The sequence below is a fragment of the Salmo salar genome, chromosome 07 (assembly GCF_965601325.2).
Source record: "Salmo salar chromosome 07, fSalSal1, whole genome shotgun sequence".
Classification (NCBI taxonomy): Eukaryota; Metazoa; Chordata; class Actinopteri; order Salmoniformes; family Salmonidae; genus Salmo; species Salmo salar.
The window spans coordinates 58,800,112-58,821,289 of NC_138297.1; the positions used below are offsets into that span (position 1 = coordinate 58,800,112).

At 43.9% G+C, this 21,178-nt stretch overlaps 2 protein-coding genes across 2 annotated transcripts; both read right to left on the reverse strand.

The window, feature by feature from the left end:
- Window position 1: 1 nt before the first annotated feature.
- On the reverse strand, window positions 2-12,365 carry LOC106608919 (coatomer subunit gamma-2). Its single transcript, XM_082977790.1, has 21 exons — window positions 12,206-12,365; window positions 11,405-11,538; window positions 11,245-11,316; window positions 10,828-10,983; window positions 10,542-10,634; window positions 10,353-10,439; window positions 9,994-10,151; window positions 8,507-8,640; window positions 8,278-8,345; window positions 7,989-8,177; window positions 7,613-7,708; window positions 7,128-7,371; window positions 6,763-6,838; window positions 6,562-6,665; window positions 6,147-6,341; window positions 4,011-4,192; window positions 3,570-3,699; window positions 3,181-3,278; window positions 2,868-3,006; window positions 685-783; window positions 2-479 (listed from the first exon to the last, which is right to left on the reverse strand). Exons 1-21 carry the CDS (start codon window positions 12,240-12,242, stop codon window positions 349-351), a joined length of 2,622 nt encoding a protein of 873 aa, XP_082833916.1. The 5' UTR covers window positions 12,243-12,365; the 3' UTR covers window positions 2-348.
- Window positions 12,366-18,896: 6,531 nt separating this feature from the next.
- On the reverse strand, window positions 18,897-19,358 carry LOC106593864 (urocortin-3). The gene has a single exon (XM_082977225.1). It carries the CDS (start codon window positions 19,356-19,358, stop codon window positions 18,897-18,899), a length of 462 nt encoding a protein of 153 aa, XP_082833351.1.
- Window positions 19,359-21,178: the final 1,820 nt, after the last annotated feature.

Consider the following 21,178-nt stretch of genomic DNA (forward strand, 5'->3'; position numbering starts at 1 on the left):
ATTTTGTACTTCCATGGTCAACATTTAATAGATTTGATATAACATGGGCCATTAGTCTGGTCCCAGATCTGTTTGTGCTGCCTTGCCAACACCTATGAATGACCATTGGAGTTGGTTATACAGCACAAACAGACCTGGGGCCAGTCTACAGAGATGAGTTGTGTTGAAGGATGCCAGTAGTACACACACATCACCATAATGTATTCCATCTCTGACTACCCAAACACACAAGACACATTCCAACGACATAAAGCAGGGAGGACATTGCGTGGAGAATATTATGAATGGGAAAAAGTGGAGAAAACAATTAGAATATGCCATTGTATTCACAGGCCTCGCTGGCGCCCTCTAGCCCACAGAGGCTAGAATGACGTCAACAACCGTCTCATCCGAGCTGCGGACCGTCACCTGCATAGTGACACCGTCGGCCAGGGCCAGGCGCGAGCGAACCAGCACGTCATGACCCCCCCGGAACACACCTGGAGGAAGGGGAGGGACATAGAAACTGTAATTCATACCGTGGGGGGCTTGCGTCCATCACACTAGTGACAGGAAGTTGAACAAGCTGCCGTGTCAAGGTTAGAAACTGAACTTAACATATTTACGGTAATAAAGGGTACAGAATGAGCCTGCAAAACAATAATTAATTCAAATCAAGATACAATAAATAAATGAAACACCCACCGGCAAGGAAGAGGATGTGTGAGTTCTTGTTTTCTGGGACCTTGTCTGAACGCTCACAGGGCTGCATGCCCAGGAAACTGATGATGTTACCAACAGCCTCTACAGAGACAACAGGGAACAGAGATGTGACCAACAGCCTCTACAGAGACAACAGAGAGATGTGACCTACAGAGACAACAGAGAGATGTGACCTACAGAGACAACAGAGAGATGTGACCTACAGAGACAGAGAGATGTGACCAACAGCCTCTACAGAGACAACAGAGAGATGTGACCTACAGAGACAACAGAGAGATGTGACCTACAAAGACAACAGAGAGATGTGACCTACAGAGACAACAGAGAGATGTGACCTACAGAGACAACAGAGAGATGTGACCAACAGCCTCTACAGAGACAACAGAGAGATGTGACCTACAGAGACAACAGAGAGATGTGACCTACAGAGACAACAGAGAGATGTGACCAACAGCCTCTACAGAGACAACAGAGAGATGTGACCTACAGAGACAACAGAGAGATGTGACCTACAGAGACAACAGAGAGATGTGACCTACAGAGACAACAGAGAGATGTGACCTACAGAGACAACAGAGAGATGTGACCTACAGAGACAACAGAGAGATGTGACCTACAGAGACAACAGAGAGATGTGACCACAGCCTCTACAGAGACAACAGAGAGATGTGACCAACAGCCTCTACAGAGACAACAGAGAGATGTGACCAACAGCCTCTACAGAGACAACAGAGAGATGTGACCAACAGCCTCTACAGAGACAACAGAGAGATGTGACCAACAGCCTCTACAGAGACAACAGAGAGATGTGACCAACAGCCTCTACAGAGACAACAGAGAGATGTGACCAACAGCCTCTACAGAGACAACAGAGAGATGTGACCAACAGCCTCTACAGAGACAACAGAGAGATGTGACCAACAGCCTCTACAGAGACAACAGAGAGATGTGACCAACAGCCTCTACAGAGACAACGAGAGATGTGACCAACAGCCTCTACAGAGACAACAGAGAGATGTGACCAACAGCCTCTACAGAGACAACAGGGAAATGTGACCAACAGTCTCTACAGGAGGCTTCCCCCATCTGGCGGAGCGCGGGCTGAATTTGGCCCGCAGGTGGTGGTAGTTGGCTCCCCAAGTATACACACTCCAGGAAATCAGCTCCAAGTGATTTTCATTTTGGAAATATTCCCCACATAACACATGTGATCATATACAAATAATAAGGATTGATTGGATTTATACAGCGCTTTTCTACCAACTGAGGTAGTCTAAGGACTTTATATAGTAGAGGGAAACTCATCCACCGTCAGTGTTGTAGCTCCACCTGGGTGATGCAGAGACCATTGTTGTGCCAGAACGTTCACCACACATCAGCTAACAGGTGGAGAGGTGAGGAGTGATATATGCCAACTAGGAATGAGGGGGATGATTAGGAGACGGGTCACCACCGGCCCCGACAGAGACGGGTCACCACCGGCCCCGACAGAGACGGGTCACCAACGGCCCCGACAGAGACGGGTCACCAACGGCCCCGACAGAGACGGGTCACCAACGGCCCCGACAGAGACGGTACCAACGGCCCCGACAGAGACGGTACCAACGGCCCCGACAGAGACGGTACCAACGGCCCCGACAGAGACGGTACCAACGGCCCCTACAGAGACGGTACCACCGGCCCCGACAGAGACGGTACCAACGGCCCCGACAGAGACAACTTGGAGATTTTACTTGTCACACTGTAGCCCCCCTAGATACAACCTGCCTTCAGTGTGCCTGTGTCCAAATACACATATTACTCACACTGATTTAAATATGTAGCAGTGTCATAAGATAAATATTATCAACAAGATCATTAAAAGTTAAGTCAGTTCCAACTCCAGACCTGGGTCAAATACATAGTTCAAACACTTTCACGAGGCCAGTTCCATTGGCTTCTATTTAAAGACTGAATTATGGTTAGAAATAGCCCATTTCATGCCTCACAAACAAGCTCAAAAGGCTTTAAGTGAGTCACATTGGAAAGAGGAAAGTATGGAGAAAATCAATACGACTGTTGATGGTATTTCTATGTATGGGAACCACTGATCTAAAACAGCTCACAATGTACACTGTGTTTCAATGTTGGGGGATAAATCCAAAGATCCTGATTGAACTAATTACCATCTAACGTTCTGACAGAGGCCAGGGCGAATGTCTCCTCCTTCTCAAAGTCGTCTCCCACCTCGTCCCAGGCTGCGGCAAAGTTAGGCTTTAACACCTTCTGGATGTGGTCTGCTACGGTCACCTCCAGGTCTTCCAGCTGGGGGGGGGGGGGGGGGGGGGGGGCAACGGGGGGGGGAGGGTAGAGGAGAGCAGAGAAGGCAGAAAAAGGGGAGAATAGAGAATTTAGGCAAATGATGGTAAACAAGATATAATTATTTTTGGGATAAATGAGTTTAAAGATTTAAAAGAAAAAGGTTTTATATTTATATACCACATATTCATCATCGTAACCGTCGTCATCGGGCTCTCCTGTGTTGGGGTCGCAGTCTTTCACCAGGTACTTCAGAGTACAGCTGAACGTACAGGACACTGGAAAGCAGAGAACACATTTAATATGACATACAGACGTTACATGACTAGGCTACGTGATGTAAATAACAGTATCCTCAGTGTTTGAAGAATGCCAGCAGATAAGTGCTTTTCTCTCTCAATGGAAAACCATGTTGTTAGGTGCTACAAGATCCCCATTCAGATTCTTTAGTTCTCTGAGAAGGGTTTTAACAGAGTTACAACACTGACGTCACACTAAGCACTTCAGAGAGCTGCCCTCATGAAAATGACTTATTTCTCTCTCTCCCTCAGAGGTTTAATAAAGGTAACCTGCGGTGGGGTCATCTTCAGGCAGTCTGACCAGGCTGTAGCAGGAGCCAGGCTGGCTGTAGGGCAGGTTAGCAGCAGGGACGTAGTGGAGAACCTCGTAGGCCTCCGACGGCTCCATCTGAACCATAACCTGAAGGACAACACAGTGGACTTCCACTTAATACATTTCTATACATTTAGTCCTGTGTCTTAATGTCAGTGTTGTAGATTTTAAAATGTGAGGCACCAAAGAAACTTTTCTGTCTACTGTCAATTGAATGGACAATAAAGCTTTATGAAATTAATTGAATAGGATTATGCTTTTCAAACTGCTCAGAGATATCTAGTGTGAGGAGGGGTTAGGGGTGATGCACCCAACTAGACCTCCACACATTGACAATCGCTGTGCATTCTAGGAGACGTGAACTTCCTAAAGCGCAGCAGTCACCAGTGTAGCCCTACCTTCTGCAGGAGCTGGTCATTGAGCGTGTTGGTGCAGTCGAACTGGAACACCATGTGTCTGGCGAAGGTGTGCTTGACGCAGCGCACCACATACTCAGTCTCCGCCTCGGTCAGCTGCACCGCCTCCGACGTCTTGAAGAGAGAACCCAGGCCCTGGAATTCTGGGATGGCTGCCAGTTGTTCTGTTGACAGGAGGAGGAAGGATTAGAGAGGTCCAGTTCCAAATCCACCCCTAGTCCTAACTACTACAATATTATAGCTGAATCCACCCCTAGTCCTAACTACTACAATATTATAGCTGAATCCACCCCTAGTCCTAACTACTACAATATTATAGCCGAATCCACCCCTAGTCCTAACTACTACAATATTATAGCCGAATCCACCCCTAGTCCTAACTACTACAATATTATAGCTGAATCCACCCCTAGTCCTAACTACTACAATATTATAGCTGAATCCACCCCTAGTCCTAACTACTACAATATTATAGCTGAATCCACCCCTAGTCCTAACTACTACAATATTATAGCTGAATCCACCTCTAGTCCTAACTACTACAATATTATAGCTGAATCCACCCCTAGTCCTAACTACTACAATATTATAGCTGAATCCACCCCTAGTCCTAACTACTACAATATTATAGCTGAATCCACCTCTAGTCCTAACTACTACAATATTATAGCTGAATCCAACCCCTAGTCCTAACTACTACAATATTATAGCTGAATCCACCCCTAGTCCTAACTACTACAATATTATAGCTGAATCCAACCCCTAGTCCTAACTACTACAATATTATAGCTGAATCCACCCCTAGTCCTAACTACTACAATATTATAGCTGAATCCACCCCTAGTCCTAACTACTACAATATTATAGCTGAATCCACCCCTAGTCCTAACTACTACAATATTATAGCTGAATCCAACCCCTAGTCCTAACTACTACAATATTATAGCTGAATCCACCCCTAGTCCTAACTACTACAATATTATAGCTGAATCCACCCCTAGTCCTAACTACTACAATATTATAGCCGAATCCACCCCTAGTCCTAACTACTACAATATTATAGCCGAATCCACCCCTAGTCCTAACTACTACAATATTATAGCCGAATCCACCCCTAGTCCTAACTACTACAATATTATAGCCGAATCCACCCCTAGTCCTAACTACTACAATATTATAGCCGAATCCACCCCTAGTCCTAACTACTACAATATTATAGCCGAATCCACCCCTAGTCCTAACTACTACAATATTATAGCCGAATCCACCCCTAGTCCTAACTACTACAATATTATAGCCGAATCCACCCCTAGTCCTAACTACTACAATATTATAGCCGAATCCACCCCTAGTCCTAACTACTACAATATTATAGCCGAATCCACCCCTAGTCCTAACTACTACAATATTATAGCCGAATCCACCCCTAGTCCTAACTACTTCAATATTATAGCTGAATCCACCCCTAGTCCTAACTACTACAATATTATAGCCGAATCCACCCCTAGTCCTAACTACTACAATATTATAGCCGAATCCACCCCTAGTCCTAACTACTACAATATTATAGCCGAATCCACCCCTAGTCCTAACTACTACAATATTATAGCTGAATCCACCCCTAGTCCTAACTACTACAATATTATAGCTGAATCCACCCCTAGTCCTAACTACTACAATATTATAGCTGAATCCACCCCTAGTCCTAACTACTACAATATTATAGCTGAATCCACCCCTAGTCCTAACTACTACAATATTATAGCTGAATCCACCCCTAGTCCTAACTACTACAATATTATAGCCGAATCCACCCCTAGTCCTAACTACTTCAATATTATAGCTGCCCTCAACTTTTTGCTGCTCTGAAGTTGTTGATGCCACAATACTAGTACACAACCACTGCTACTATGATATTTGGTTTCCATGGCTAATAACTCTTAGCAGACTGAATTCTATGGTTCATTAAGAACGTGTTTCCATGCAAAATACTGTGTGCTATAGCTTGTAAAATAAATGTGACTGGGTCCTTTTACTCCAGAAATTCAGACCAAATGTTTTGTTTCCTTGTGATAACGCCATGTCTTGCCATGATAGTTTCAAGTAAGGTGACTGTACCCTGGTAGATGTCTTGGCGCGTTGGGCCAGGTTTCTCTGGAAGTTTGCTAGTGGCCACAGTAGCAAATTCGGTCTTCTGCTCTGTGATGGGTGTGTTGGCCAGGGGAACCGACTTCATATCGAAGGGCTTCTCTGTGGGCTCTAGGGTGTACTGGTGGAGGGACTTCTCCAGACCCGGGACAGACACCGACAGACCTGACGGGAGGAGACACACAGACACAGGTTCAATAAAGGAAATACATTTATTCATTTTGAGGTTCGATGGAGAGAAAACATTTCTCTGCACGTGGCGATTCACTGAGAGAGTTCGAGTGACCACAATCAAAGAACACAGCCTTACTTCCTGAATTGGACCAGATATGTCCACACACTCGTGCTCTCAAGTTCAGACTAGGAGCGCAGTGTGTGTTCTCACCGTTGAAAATGTAGGCAGCGTTGAGGGCTTTCTGCTTCTGCTGCAGCACGTTCATGTAGAAGGTGGCTCTGTCCCTCACCTCGTCGTCACTGTCCATCATACACCTAGAAACACACACACCATACGTCAACACACTTTAGAGTGGTAACCACACAGGGAATGGATCATTATGACAGGGAGCCAGTGAAAGGCTGTCTCTACCTCTGCATCAGGACTAACACACTGGGGAGAAGGTCATCATTCTGGGCTCCAAACTTTGCCAGAGCACTGACCGCAGCTACAGGGACGAGAAAGGCGCTTAGTCATTACACAATGTGTACAAACAACAACGTGGTAACTCACATTAGTTTGAACCCTTCATGATTAACAGTGAGTTTCTGTTGAAAAGCCAAATACCATTTGTCTTCATATTAGTGAATTGAGCCTTTCATGGTTGGTGATGTCACCAGTTAATGGAGCCAATCCCAACAGACTTATCAGAACTACCATTTATGTTGCACCCAGACACACACAACTGTCTCACACACACATGCTATACAACTCCAGGCCAGCAGGGGTTAACACACCGGCTCTGACGGCCTCGCTCTCCAGCACCACGCGGTTGAAGATGAAGCGGATGTACTTGGATGGCGAGGGCGTGCGCGGGCCCTCCTTGCCCAGCAGGTGGAGGATCTTGGTGGCCAGCACCGTGTGCTCACAGTCCTCGATGAACTCACACAGGTGGGCCAGCCCCGTCTCCTTGCTCTCTGGGTTCTCCTCGATGATGCTGATGATGCAGTCCACGATGGCCCGCTTGTACTCAAAGCCACCCTGAGAGGAGAGGCATCATTTAAAGAATTTATGTTTCATGGACAGCCGTACATTAAATCAGAAAACTGAGTGGTCATATCAATGTAAATGTGCCAGAGTTGGCCAAAGAGCTCCTGTTAGTCTGTAATCCAGATGGTTTCATGGCAGTGTGAAGGACATAAAATGTGCTTCAATAGGTTCTCTTGTCCTACACATCAGTGAAAAAAGACATTAGGCTGCTGAGTCAGGGTGTTCTACTCACGTCGTCTCGGAGCATGTTGGACAGGAAGTTCATCATGACGCTGTGCTTTCTGGGATACTTCTGACACAGGGCACTGATGGCCTGCACAACCACCACCTGAAACACACTCAGCAGTCAGAGGATAGGACTTGACTTTGTTGAAATAATACCCCATTTGGAAATAGATTAAAGTAGTTGTGGTTTGTTTAAAATATAGTATAACTTCCTACAAATATATTTTTTTGGGGGGGGGAATTACATATTGAGTGTATTCTAATTGATTATCCGACTATTTCAATTCCTAGATGATTCAACTAAAGTATTGTAGAGGGGAAAAACATGAGCATATCATTGAGGAAAAACAACACATTAAACTAAAACACATCCTCCTCCTCACCTTGAACTCGTCAGAGATCTCAGAGACGAAGGACGAGATCTGTTTCATGAGGCGGTCCACACTGCTCTCGCTGCCCGTCTTCAGCAGCGTGGTGATGGCCAGCGTGGCGATGCTGCGGTTCGAGTCCGTGATCAGGTTCTCCAGGTCCAGGTTGCACGCAGTCACAGCTGACGGGTGCTTCATCGCCACCTGGTGGACAAACGGGGGAATGCGGTTGTAAATACAGTATACTCAATGTAAAACACAGGTAACTCAGAGTAATGAAGAGCATGGATAAGTGGAGACCCACCTTGTTGAGGGTCCTGACGGCTGCGTATCTCAGGGCTGCTTTGGGAGAGCTGCAGAACAGCTGCAGGACTGGAGAAACACATTAACAGACAGTCAAGTGGTAAAACCAGATGTACTAGGTTCATAGGATACTACAACCTCTAGCATCTATTCCTACAGGTAGGTACCCACATGTGGACACCAGAAAACAAGGTGTATTTACCAAAGTGGCTGTAATTCCAGAGACTCACCAGAGACAGCGGGGGCCAGCTCTCTGGCAGTACAGTTGGGCATGTGGACTATGGCTGAGGCTGCCTCGTACACCACCATCTCATGCTTGTTCCTCAGACAGCTCTCAATGAAGTCAAACAGGGGACTGTCATGTCTACAAACAGAAAATAGCCAAACCTTTGTATTACAACGCCACACACACAGGAAGACAAAAATATACCAATATGTTTATAAAGTCAAATTTGACACTGTATATTCTGTGTCCTCCGCTGCCATGTGTATGGACTCTTACTGATAGTTGTGGCTGCTTTGTGTGATATATTGTTGTCTCTACCTTCTTGCCCTTTGTGCTGTTGTCTGAGCCAAATAATCTTTGTACCATGTTTTGTGTTGCTACCATGTTGTTGTTGTGTTGCTACTGTACCATACTGTGTTGTCATGTGTTGCTGCCTAGCTATGTTGTTGTCTTAGGTCTCTCTTTATGTAGTGTTGTCTCTCTCGTCGTGATGTGTTTTGTCCTATATTTATACTGTATTTATTTATTTTATTTTTAATCCCAGGCTCCCGTCCCCGCAGGAGGCCTTTTGCCAGGCCGTCATTGTAAATAAGAATTTGTTCTTAACTGACTTGCCTAGTTAAATAAAAGGTTAAATAAATAAAATAAAAAAATGCATGATGCCACTATACAGATCACTTCTTCCTGGTGTTGAATAAAAACTATACATATCAATGAAAGAGAATACTAGACACCAACCCACTGTACAGTCTAGAAAACTCATTCAAGTAAACAGTCCATGACAGTGTTTATCTACCCTGCCTCGGTCTGCGTGGCAGTGCTTCCATGGTGCCACCTAACCCTGCCTCGGTCTGCGTGGCAGTGCTTCCATGGTGCTACCTACCCTGCCTCGGTCTGCGTGGCAGTGCTTCCATGGTGCCACCTAACCCTGCCTCGGTCTGCGTGGCAGTGCTTCCATGGTGCTACCTACCCTGCCTCGGTCTGCGTGGCAGTGCTTCCATGGTGCCACCTAACCCTGCCTCGGTCTGCGTGGCAGTGCTTCCATGGTGCCACCTAACCCTGCCTCGGTCTTCGTGGCAGTGCTTCCATGGTGCCACCTAACCCTGCCTCGGTCTTCGTGGCAGTGCTTCCATGGTGCCACCTAACCCTGCCTCGGTCTGCGTGGCAGTGCTTCCATGGTGCCACCTAACCCTGCCTCGGTCTGCGTGGCAGTGCTTCCATGGTGCTACCTACCCTGCCTCGGTCTGCGTGGCAGTGCTTCCATGGTGCTACCTACCCTGCCTCGGTCTGCGTGGCAGTGCTTCCATGGTGCTACCTACCCTGCCTCGGTCTGCGTGGCAGTGCTTCCATGGTGCTACCTACTCTGCCTCGGTCTGCGTGGCAGTGCTTCCATGGTGCTACCTACCCTGCCTCGGTCTGCGTGACAGTGCTTCCATGGTGCCACCTACCCTGCCTCGGTCTGCGTGACAGTGCTTCCATGGTGCTACCTACCCTGCCTCGGTCTCCTCCAACAGCTTGCTGGCGATGCGGATGAGCATGCAGTACGCAAAGGGGGACTTGAGGCCAGATTTGGTGAACTTGTTGAGCATCTTGGATACGGCCAGTCGGTCATTCTTCCGCAGGTGGTACAGCAGGCCCAGGGCGTGGTACTGGGGGGAATCACAGACAGGTCACAGTGGAAGTGACTCTCTTTCAACTTACCCGGGTTGTGTTCATTAGGGAACAACATATCCAAACCTTTTTCAGTGCATTTCATTTTGAATGAGTGAAGAAAACAGTAAAAAAAGAGGTTATTTCTTCTGCTTGGTGCCTAATGAACATGTTATCAACAGAGTGTGTGTGTAACCCACCTGGACCATGATGTTGTCACTGGAAGCTGCCTCCTGTGCCTCGTTCACCCAGCGCTTCACCACGTCGTAGCTCATCTTAACCATGTGCTACAGACACACACAAAACACATTACCCACAAAGCACTGGGAATACCTACAAATGACACAGTCACCTTGAGACATCCAGGCGCTGTGTGGCTAATTTCTTACCAGAGAGGAGACCAGGGCAGAGCTGGACACACTGGGCACTTTGTCAACGATGGCCTGTTTCATGTATCTCTCAATGGCCTGCAGCATGGTGGTCTGTGGGACAGAGTTACAAAGTAGGTCTTGAGTTTATTGACCAAAAAGCATAGGTTTAGTCCAATTACAATAACAATGTTAGCTGGATGAAAAAAATAAAATACTGTTCAGCTATCAGAATGGAAACAAAAAGAAAACACAGCCTAATAAAAAGCAGGGAGAGAAACAGAGACAGAGAGACAGACAGACTGACATCCGTGATCCTGCAGAGAGCTCTGATGGCAGGTCCTCTGTACACATCCTCCTTGCCAGTCATGTCCTTGGTCAGGCTGCTGGTGACAATGATGACATCCTCAGAGATGTTGGCCATCTCCTTGATGGTCAGGTAGCACATCCTTCTCAGGGTTTGCTGAAGGAATACAGAGAGATCTTCAAAAAGCAGATAATGCTATACAAAAACACTATGCGCCACATCTCTACAATATGTCAATTACAACACTACTCATTGAATACTAATTTAATGGCACTAGTTGGACCTGTTTGAAGTTAGTTTGTGAGTTTATGTCATCATGTATATGTTGCGGTATGTTCTGTCGATAATGTTATTTACTTGTTTTCTTGTATGATCAGCAATAATTTAATGAAACCCAAAGCAATAACTTATTCTCACATCATTGGACTGGAAGAGCCTGGTCATTGCGAAGAAGGCCTCGGTCGCCTCCATAGTTCCAAAGTGCTCCCCCTAGACAGAACATAAAAACATCTTCTGTTAATATCAAAGGGTATACATGCAAAACCATTGGTTTGCATGTTATGGGTTTGTTTCTCACCTGGTTGAGTAGGTAAATGATCTTGGTGAGGATGTGGAGACATCTTCTGGGGTTGATTGGAGTCTCGTTGAAGATACGAGCCTCTTGCAACACTGCACTCTTTTCAAGATGCTGGAAAGGGTTAGAGCCACTTCCTAATTGTTGCAGTGAAGAAAAAAAAGCCACATTAAGTCAAAATTGGATTGTCAAACTATAAAGACTAACTAGGTAGCTTCACTTACTACGCGTCATTACTATATCGTGTTGAATGTGGATTTCGTAACTAGATAACTTAGGTAGTAGCTTAAACCTCGTCTAGTTATGGTCAACAAGCTTGAGTGAGCAAGACGACATTGACAGTTTTTAAATGTGCTAAATTAGCTAGCTAACTACCAGTATACGGTACACTCGATAGACACATGTAGCTAACTAGGTATTGAATCTCTTATCAAATTTTACACGGCACAGCCAAAGAAGGTGTATTTTTTACTAGGCACAGTTAACGTAGTCTTCATAACCAACTAACGTTAGTTTAGCTAGTTTGCAAGCTAATTGAACAGATAGAGACGCTTTAAGCTAGCTAGCAGGCAATTGACATATCTGCTCAACAAATACACACATGTCGCTAGTGTGATTAACAAAGACAGACGTCTATTTGACCAAAAAACTACCCACCAAACGAATACCAAGTTAGTGTAGTTAACGTTATCTAGCTAGAATGCTAGCTACTAGCTAGCTAATGTCAGCAGTAACTAGTTGGCAAAAAAACGTTACCTATTTCCAAGTAGCTATATTGACTTCTTTACACTTAATTTATCTTACCAGACTCTTCGTCCTTCTTGTCAAATTTCTTTATCATTGTTCCGGAATGTTTGTGGATCAGTGTGGTTGGTGTACGGCCTCACAACAGACGACTAGTCACTTCCACGTCGCCAAATGCAACCTTCCTGTCTGTGTGTCCATGTCGACGGAAATGACGTCAAATGTAATGATTTGCAGTAGGGGGAGTAGTGAGCTGCGCGTAGATCAGTGGTCACCAACCTTTTCTGAGTCAAGATCACTTTCTGAGTCAAAATGCATGCCGAGATCTACCACTCTGATTTTTTAATAACATGACTTAAAATGTCAAGCCTATGCAACATTAACCAATTAAAAACAGTACTGTAGCAATGAGGTTTGTGCAGTAAGTTATAGGCCCAATACATTATCACCGCATACAGGCGTTGCTTGAATTGACCTGCTAATAAATTGTTGTTCGGGAAAATGTTCTTTCAAAATTTGAGGTAGGCTATATGATCACACCGGTAATAGATCCATTGTTGTATTACTTGTGAGCACAGCTGAGTGAGCATACATTTAAATAATTTGCTTTTTATTTTACTGGGCTGATGGTGCCTGCATCTGAGGGAGAGAGCAGCAGACTGAGGGTCCGTCTCTCAACATCCCTCCGCTCTCCCTTTCCTCTGACACTGACCAAAAAGGGACACCGTCTTCTAGCTGATGGCGAAATTCGAGTCGCACTGCATTATTTCTATGCACAAATTCATGTTGTTACTCCTATGAACAGAGAAAGTGAAATATTCCTCAATATAAAAAAAGACCCAAGCCTATCAATACACTTGTCCTACTCATTCATTACTGCTGCACTGTTTGTTGTAGCGTTGAGTGGAAATAGGAAGAGCGCACATTTTATGGGTTATAAAAGTGTTTAATACAAAGTGTTGACAGTGCTGAGTAAGAACTTAAACATGAACTCACTCATAAAAACATCGTCTCTTTGCTGTATTCGTTGGCAGTCTCTCTCTAGTGATGTTTTTACACGTTTTGAAATCTCACAGTATCAATTTTGCCGTAGCTTTTTCTTTTATGCCTGCTACCTTACTGCAGACTCGGTCATCTGAGCTATCTGATTGGCCAGCGCTAGCATAGTGCACTTGATTTCCTCTCCAGGCCCACGGGGAAGTGGTGGGAGTTTGTACCTTCAGACACATGACATGGCAACAGTTTGCCTACCCGGCGCCAGGGCAGCTGAAATGGCTGCACCTACCACCAACAGCCCGAGAGTAATACAAAAAAAAAGTAAAAAAGGAACACAAGGCTTTATCGCGTCGACTAGAAATGCCTTGGAGATCGCGATCGACCAGTTGGTGACCACTGGCATAGATGATGGTTTGCCCCATCCTGCGACCTACAGTATGTATCATATACTCAACATGATCTGCTCACGCCTACTGTAGTGGTCCGAGAATAAACCACACGAAAACAAGATTGGACACTATGGAATACAACGCTTTTACTATCTCATCCTGGAATATACAAGGTCTGAGGTCATCTCCCTTTGGCCTAAAGAGCAGGAACACAGACTTAATCAAAGAAATTGGAAATACAGAAAGTGTCATCACAGATAGAACAATGAGACAAATGTTTCACCGGATATATAAATGTGAAGCATCTGCTTGGTGTTTCCACTCACTACCACATATGGTAGTGAGAGGAAGCCAACTGGCCGGCAGTGGGAGATACAAAATAAATATAACTTAACCAGGCAAGTCAGTTAAGAACAAATTCGTATTTACAATGACAGCCTACACCAGCCAAACTCAGACAACGCTGGGCCAATTGTGCGCGCCGCACTATGGGATTCCCAATCACAGCCAGTTGTGATACAGCCTGGATTCGAACCTGGGTGTCTGTAATGACCTCTCTAGCACTGAGATGCAGTGCCACTCGGGAGCCCGGGAGAAGATAGAAAGAGATGGATTTTGGCTGCCATTCTGCACATTTTCTCATAGATGAACAATTTGATCAATACTGTTCCCAAAACTAAAATCTGTAATGAACAGAGTGGACTAGGTATTGTAGACTTTACCCTTTGCAAAAGTTTGTAAAAATCGCGTTGTTTATGAGTGCAAAGGCGAATTTAGCTATTGCCCACGTGTACTTCACAGAGGAGGGGTTCCCTAACGGAAATATGCAGATACCTGCAAAAATGCGCCAATAGGATCTCACTAGCTCGTGCTTGGCTCTGCCCACCTTCTTGTTTGTTCTACCCACTATGACTCATTTGTTTCCATTTGAAATGACAGGCTGTGGTCTATCTGTGTTTAGTTATAAAAAAAAAGATGTGTTATCATCCTAAAAGAAACATGGTATAGAAGAGAAGGATACACTGGTTGCCCTCTAGGTTACAGAGAGCTGGTAGTCCCAACCAACGAACTACCAGGTGTGAAACATGGAAGAGACTCAGGTGGTATGCTAATTTGATATAGAGCAGACATAACCCCCTCTATTAAATGAGTAAAAATAGGAACATTTTACATCTGGCTAGAAATTAATAAGGAAATTATCTAAACAGAGAAGAATGCCCTAATGTGTGCTACCTATATCCCCCCAATAGAAACCCCATACTTTAACGATGACAGCTTCACCATCCTAGAGTGGGAGATCAACCATTTCCAGGCCCAGGGACATGTACTAGTCTGTGGCAACCTAAATGCCAGAACTGGACAAGAACCTGACACCCTCAGCACACAGGGGGACAAACACCTACCTGGAGGTGAAAATATTCCCTCACAAATATGGTGTAAACTTGGCAGTAGAAAGCCTAAACAGTATATTTGACCTTTTAGCTTCCCTATCAAATCTAAAAATGTCAAGCAGACAACCTAAGAAAATTAACAACATTGACAAATGGTTAGATGAAGAATACAAAGACCTAAGAAAGGACTTGAGAAACCTATCTAACCAAAAACATAGAGACCCAGAAAACCTGAGCCTACGCCTTAACTATGGTAAATCACTAAAACAACACAGAAATACACTACGGAAAAAGAAGGAACAGCACGTCAGAAATCAGCTCAATGTAATTGAAGAATCCATAGAATCTGACAAACAACAACACAAAGAGTTATCTATCCAAAACAGAGATGTATGGATAAACCACCTCCAATCTTTTTGGCTCTATAACAAAGAACAAATAGTAAAAATATATACATGATCAATTACAAATCTTAGAATCAACTATTTAAGACTACCAGAACACACTGGATTCTCCAATTACATTGAATGAACTACAGGACAAAATACAAACCCTTCAACTCAAAAAGGCCTGTGGTGGTGATGGTATCTCAAATGAAAATATACAGACCACAAATTCCAATTGGCTTTACATAAACTCTAACATCATCCTCAGCTCTGGCATCTTCCCCAATATTTGGAACCAAGGACTGATCACCCCAATCCACAGAAGTGGAGACAAAGTTGACCCCAATAACTACCGTGGAATATGCGTCAACAGCAACCTTGGGAAAATCCTCTGCATTATCATTAACAGCAGACTTGTATATTTCCTCAGTGATAACAGTGTAGTGAGAAAATGTCAAATAGGCTTTTACCAAATTACCGTACGACAGACCATGTATTCACCCTGCACACCCTAATTGACAAACAAACAAACCAAAACAAAGGCAAAGTCTTCTCATGCTTTTGACTCAGGGTCTGCTATATAAATTGATTGAAAGTGGTGTTGGGGGAAAAACATACGACATTATAAAATCCATGTCCACAAACAACAAGTGTGCGGTTAAAATTGGCAAACAACACACACATTTCTTTCCACAGGGCCGTGGGGTGAAACAGGGATGCAGCTTAAGCCCCACCCTTTTCAACATATATATCAACAAATTGGCGACGGCACTAGAACAGTCTGCAGCACCCGGCCTCACCCTACTAGAATCTGAAGGCAAATGTCTACTGTTTGCTGACGATCTGGTGCTTCTGTCCCCAACCAAGGAGGGCCTACAGCAGCACCTAGATCTTCTGCAAAGTAAATTTCAGTAAGACAAAAATAATGGTGTTCCAAAAAAGGCCAGTTGCAAGGACCACAAATACCATCTAGACACTATTTCTGTAGAGCACACAAAAAACTATACATAACTCAGCCTAAACATCAGCACCACAAGTTAACTTCCACAAGCTGTGAACAATCTGAGAGACAAGGCAAGAAAGGCCTTCTACGACCTCCCAATTAGGATCTGGCTAAAAATACTTGAATCAGTTATATAACCCATTGCCCTTTGTGGTTGTGAGGTCTGAGGTCTGCTCACCAACCAAGAATTCACAAAAGCATCCTCCGTTTACAATGTAAAACACCAATACCTGACCACTGTGACTGACCCAAAATTAAGGAAAGCTTAGACTATGTACAGGCTCAGTGAGCATTGCAAGAGGCCACCGTAGGCTATGGGCACACTGCCCACAAAATGAGGTGGAAACTGAGCTGCACTTCCTAACCTCCTGCCAAATGTCTGACCATATTCGAGACACACGGGACACGGGCCACACGGGGTCCCATGTGGCTCAGTTGGTAGAACATGGTGTTTGCAACGCCAGGGTTGTGGGTTCGATTCCCACAGGGGACCAGTACGGAGAAAAACATTTATGAAATGTATGCATTCACTACTGTAAGTCGCTCTGGATAAGAGCGTCTGCTAAATGACTAAAATGTAAATGTATTTCCCTCAGATTACACAGACCCACAAAGAATTTGAAAACAACTCTAGTTTTGCTAAACTTTCATATCTATTGGGTGAAATACCACAGTGTGCCATCACAGCAGCCATCAATTGAAATGTAATTTAATTGTAGCAAAGATTATGGATATACTGACAAGATGCATGTCACTCTGCCCCAACAATGGGAGTCATTGTCCACAAAGAGTCACAGCAGGCTGTCTAGCTCCCACCTATCCTTTGTTTGGATTGGTGGATTAATACATGTAATTATTGTAATCCTATTTTGAATATTTTACGAGGGTTGTTGACCTCACCCTCCCGTATTGAATGGAGAGAGATGCTATGCTACTAGCCTCATGTCATGAATATGCATAGCCATTTTGAGACAACTCTGATATAAAGTGTGTTTTCTCAAAGTTACCGGGCTGTCCCCATGAGTGACAGAACACTGAGCCAATCACGACGCAACAGTCCGTACTTTCTGCTGGCTTGCCCCACCACCACAGAAAGCACTGAGCTAGCCTGAAACACCTGCATTTTGGAGCTGACTTACTCAAGAAAACCAAAAAGAGGCCATGTTTGTATGCAGCTTTATTAACTCAATGATATACATGTTTTTTTTTACATTGTTTGCAAACTGATATGTGACACGTATTAATGCCAAAATAACATGCAAAACAGGCAAGGCCAATTTTTTGGCAAAAAATGTGGGGCTCAAAACAAATGGGGCTCTGCCCCACCTGCCCTGAATGACGGGTCGCCACTGGGGTTAGGTATAAAATCAGATCTTTTGACTTTGTTGCTGTGCCAGCTAGTGACCACTCTGGAGAGCTGCCTCATATACAGAGACGAGGAAATGTAATGGTCACTGATGACTCCAAACTGTGTGTGTGTGTGTGTGTGTGTGTGTGTGTGTGTGTGTGTGTGTGTGTGTGTGTGTGTGTGTGTGTGTGTGTGTGTGTGTTTAACGCACCTGAAAGCTATAGCATATATAGGGCCGATAATATATTTATAGTTCATATAGACAAAACTGTTGTTTTCCATTGGCGCTGACTGACTGACTTGCTTATGCCTAACACCTAAATTACAACACCTTCTAAATGTGAAAATGGCCGTTATTGAAGGCAACGTTTAATTAATCTGCTTTTATTTGAGGAAAAATAATCCCTTTGTGTATAAAAATAACAGACATTTGATGATCAAACATTGAGGCTACCATGCATTTACCTTAAAATAACTCAGAAACATTTCACATTCTAGCTCTATTCACAAAGCTAACTCGCTTCTCTTTACACTAAATATGCCGCAACATGCGTGCGAATTTCAATGAATGCAATTTGTTCACATAATTTGTATTGTACCGTACTGTCCTGTATTTCAAGCATATGCATGCCTTGCTTTTCCTATAAAACGCGGGCACAATTGAGAGGAAATGCAAACCATTTCCATTGACAGGATAATTACAGTTTACCCACTGATTTTATGCATATGCAATTTACATATTTCCTCATTTGCCTTATCTAATTTCAAAGACCCCTCTCATTATACCACATTTCCTGGTTCGACCTTTAACACTCCAGTGGAAGACTAGAAGTTGTATAGCTTTATAGGGCCTAACCTTATCTTGAAAGTACTTTCATTTTAATTAATTGAAATGTATATTCTGAACAGAAATTAAAATCATTCAGTGTGTAGACTAGTTCAAAATAATCTCCAATTGTCTTTTGATTTTCATTCAATTTCAGGGATTCTAAAATATAATAGGCCTGTACAGTAAACACTCCAATTGTACTTCAGAAAAGTCAATCTCAATAATCCCTATGTTTCGTATTTAAATTTGCTAGATCATACCCACAGAAAAAAATAACATCTCACAAATACTACATCTGAAAGGTCGATTCGAGGAAAAATAAAACTTCCAGCAAAACGTATTTGTCAGAGTGAAAATGTAATATGTAATGGATAATCAGGGTAGCGGCTTCAACCGTCGGAGAGATAGTCTACTGTCTCTTCCTTCGTCCAATCTGCGCCATCAGACGCGCGTTGTCGGCCGCTTTTGCGCGCAGGTTCTTGGACTTTTGGATGTCAAAGAGAATGTTCATGATGTTGGTGGGCACATCTAGAGACAGGGTAAACTTGCTTAGCCGGTCATTATTTATGCTGTTCTGGAACATCTTACTCCTTAGCTGCGTCTGACTGAGAAACCTGTAGTTCGCGGGGTAAGTCGACGTCCTTTTCTCCCGCGACTCTGCTGAGGAGAGAGTGTCTCCGGACTTGAAGAGGGAGCCCCAGCTTTCCGACACTGGGAACTCGTCACTGGGAACGTCGTTCGTCTGGACCTCAGCTAGTATGTCATCGTCACAGAGGAGGTTGGAGTCGCTCTGGTACAGTCTGAGACAGAGGCTGGAGGTTGGCGCGCAGAGGACAGCCAGCACTACCAGGGTTCTTAGGAAGGGCATCATGATGTCCTAAGTGATCGGAGAGAGAGAGAGAGAGAGAGAGAGAGAAAACCGTTCGTTTATTGGTCACTAAACTTTAAAAGTTCCCACATATCTGACAAATATAACCCTCTCCATGTTCACCATGCGTAAAGACAATAGTCCAAAAGAGTAGCTCAGTTTTACGCGTTATTGTCTTCCCTATTGTAAAGGATATAAAGCAACACTTTATGGTTTAAAAATTATCCGATCGATACATTAAGTGAATGATATTAAAATATGTAACTACATTCATGATTTGAGCACACGGAAATGTGCCAGATCAAAAAATAACTTACCAAGTTCCGTGCACTATAATTCTAGAAGACAGTTTCCGCCAGAAAGTCACGTGTGACTAGTACAAACAAAGAAAAACACTCTAGATAACAATTGAATAGGCTATAAAACATTGGTAATCCCAACGATTTAAAATTCGGTCTTCCCTGATCTCCCAACCTCGTTCTCGCCTTGTTCTTTCCGTGTCTTCTGATCACGAATTTGGCTCGCACGTCCATTTGTTCTGAATTCATTCGTGCGCCAGCACTAACGTCATAGGGTTGACATTTTTGGTCTCTTCTCTCTCAAAGATCACACACTGACTCTGATGCGTTGACACCCCCTTGCAAGGATCCATTTCGTCACCCCTTCTGACACTTTTTGTAACACATCCGATTTATCCTACAAAGCTATTTGCAGTTTCAAACGTTTTAACCAGATTGTGTCAGCCAATGTCATGTTTTTCCAATAGTTTCAACATATCGCTCGTGAGTAGCCTAGAAAATGAAAAGCTCACTACTTGTTGATGCTATGGCATTCAGCACCATGGACAGCTCCACGCGCACCATGCTTTCCATGCGCAGTGCACAACCTTCCGAACAATATTTTCAGATGTTTACCTCTGGGTCTTGATTCTCTTGATTAAAAAATATCTGCCAATCAACACAAATAAATACTTGTATTAAAAATAACTTTTTAGGAGGTTATCTTGTTTTTACAGGCTATAGGGTAGGGGCGTTGCACAGATCAGAGTAGGCATGAGGAAGGATAGAGGAAACTAAGAGATGTCTTGGAATATTCCATGAGGGAAACAACAGGTCCACTTCATGAGCTTTCAATTAAAGTTTTTTGAGTTTATCTCCTATCCTTAAGAGTATCTAATTAACATAATCCCTCAGTTTAAGGTAAAGATGTATTTTTTTTCTCTCGCCACTTTCAACCGCAGAGCTACAGCGCTGTGTATCAGACCAGGAGACATCCCAAAAATCGGTCTTCTCACTAAAACGTATGTAGCGTCCGAACCGAGTCGTGACTTGGGTGAATGTATAGGCAAGGACAGCGTTAATCTCAGCAGGCAGGCTCATCCACACTGTGTCCCCATATGGTTGGTGCCCATTATGCTGGATCAATCCTAGTCCGTCTTTGGTTTTGAGGTGATTGTATCAAAATGCTTAATTCAGGAAAGATGTCATCAAGCATGCTTTATAGACGGGTTGACCTCTGCTGCTGTTAATTGACTCGGTTCTGTGTGACACTTGGTAAGAGCATGGTGCTGAAGCAATGAGTTCAATTAACACGCGTCACAAACTGTTAGGCGCTTTCGATAAAATGGTCTGCTCAGTGACATACAGTGCCTTCAGAAAGTATTCACACCCCTTGTCTTTTTCCACATTCTGTTGTTACAGGATTACATTTAGATTTGTTTGTCACTGGCCTACACACAATACCCCATAAATCAAAGTGGAATTATGTTTGTCAAAATTTTTACAAATTAATAAAAAATAAGTATTCAACCCCTTTGTTCTGGC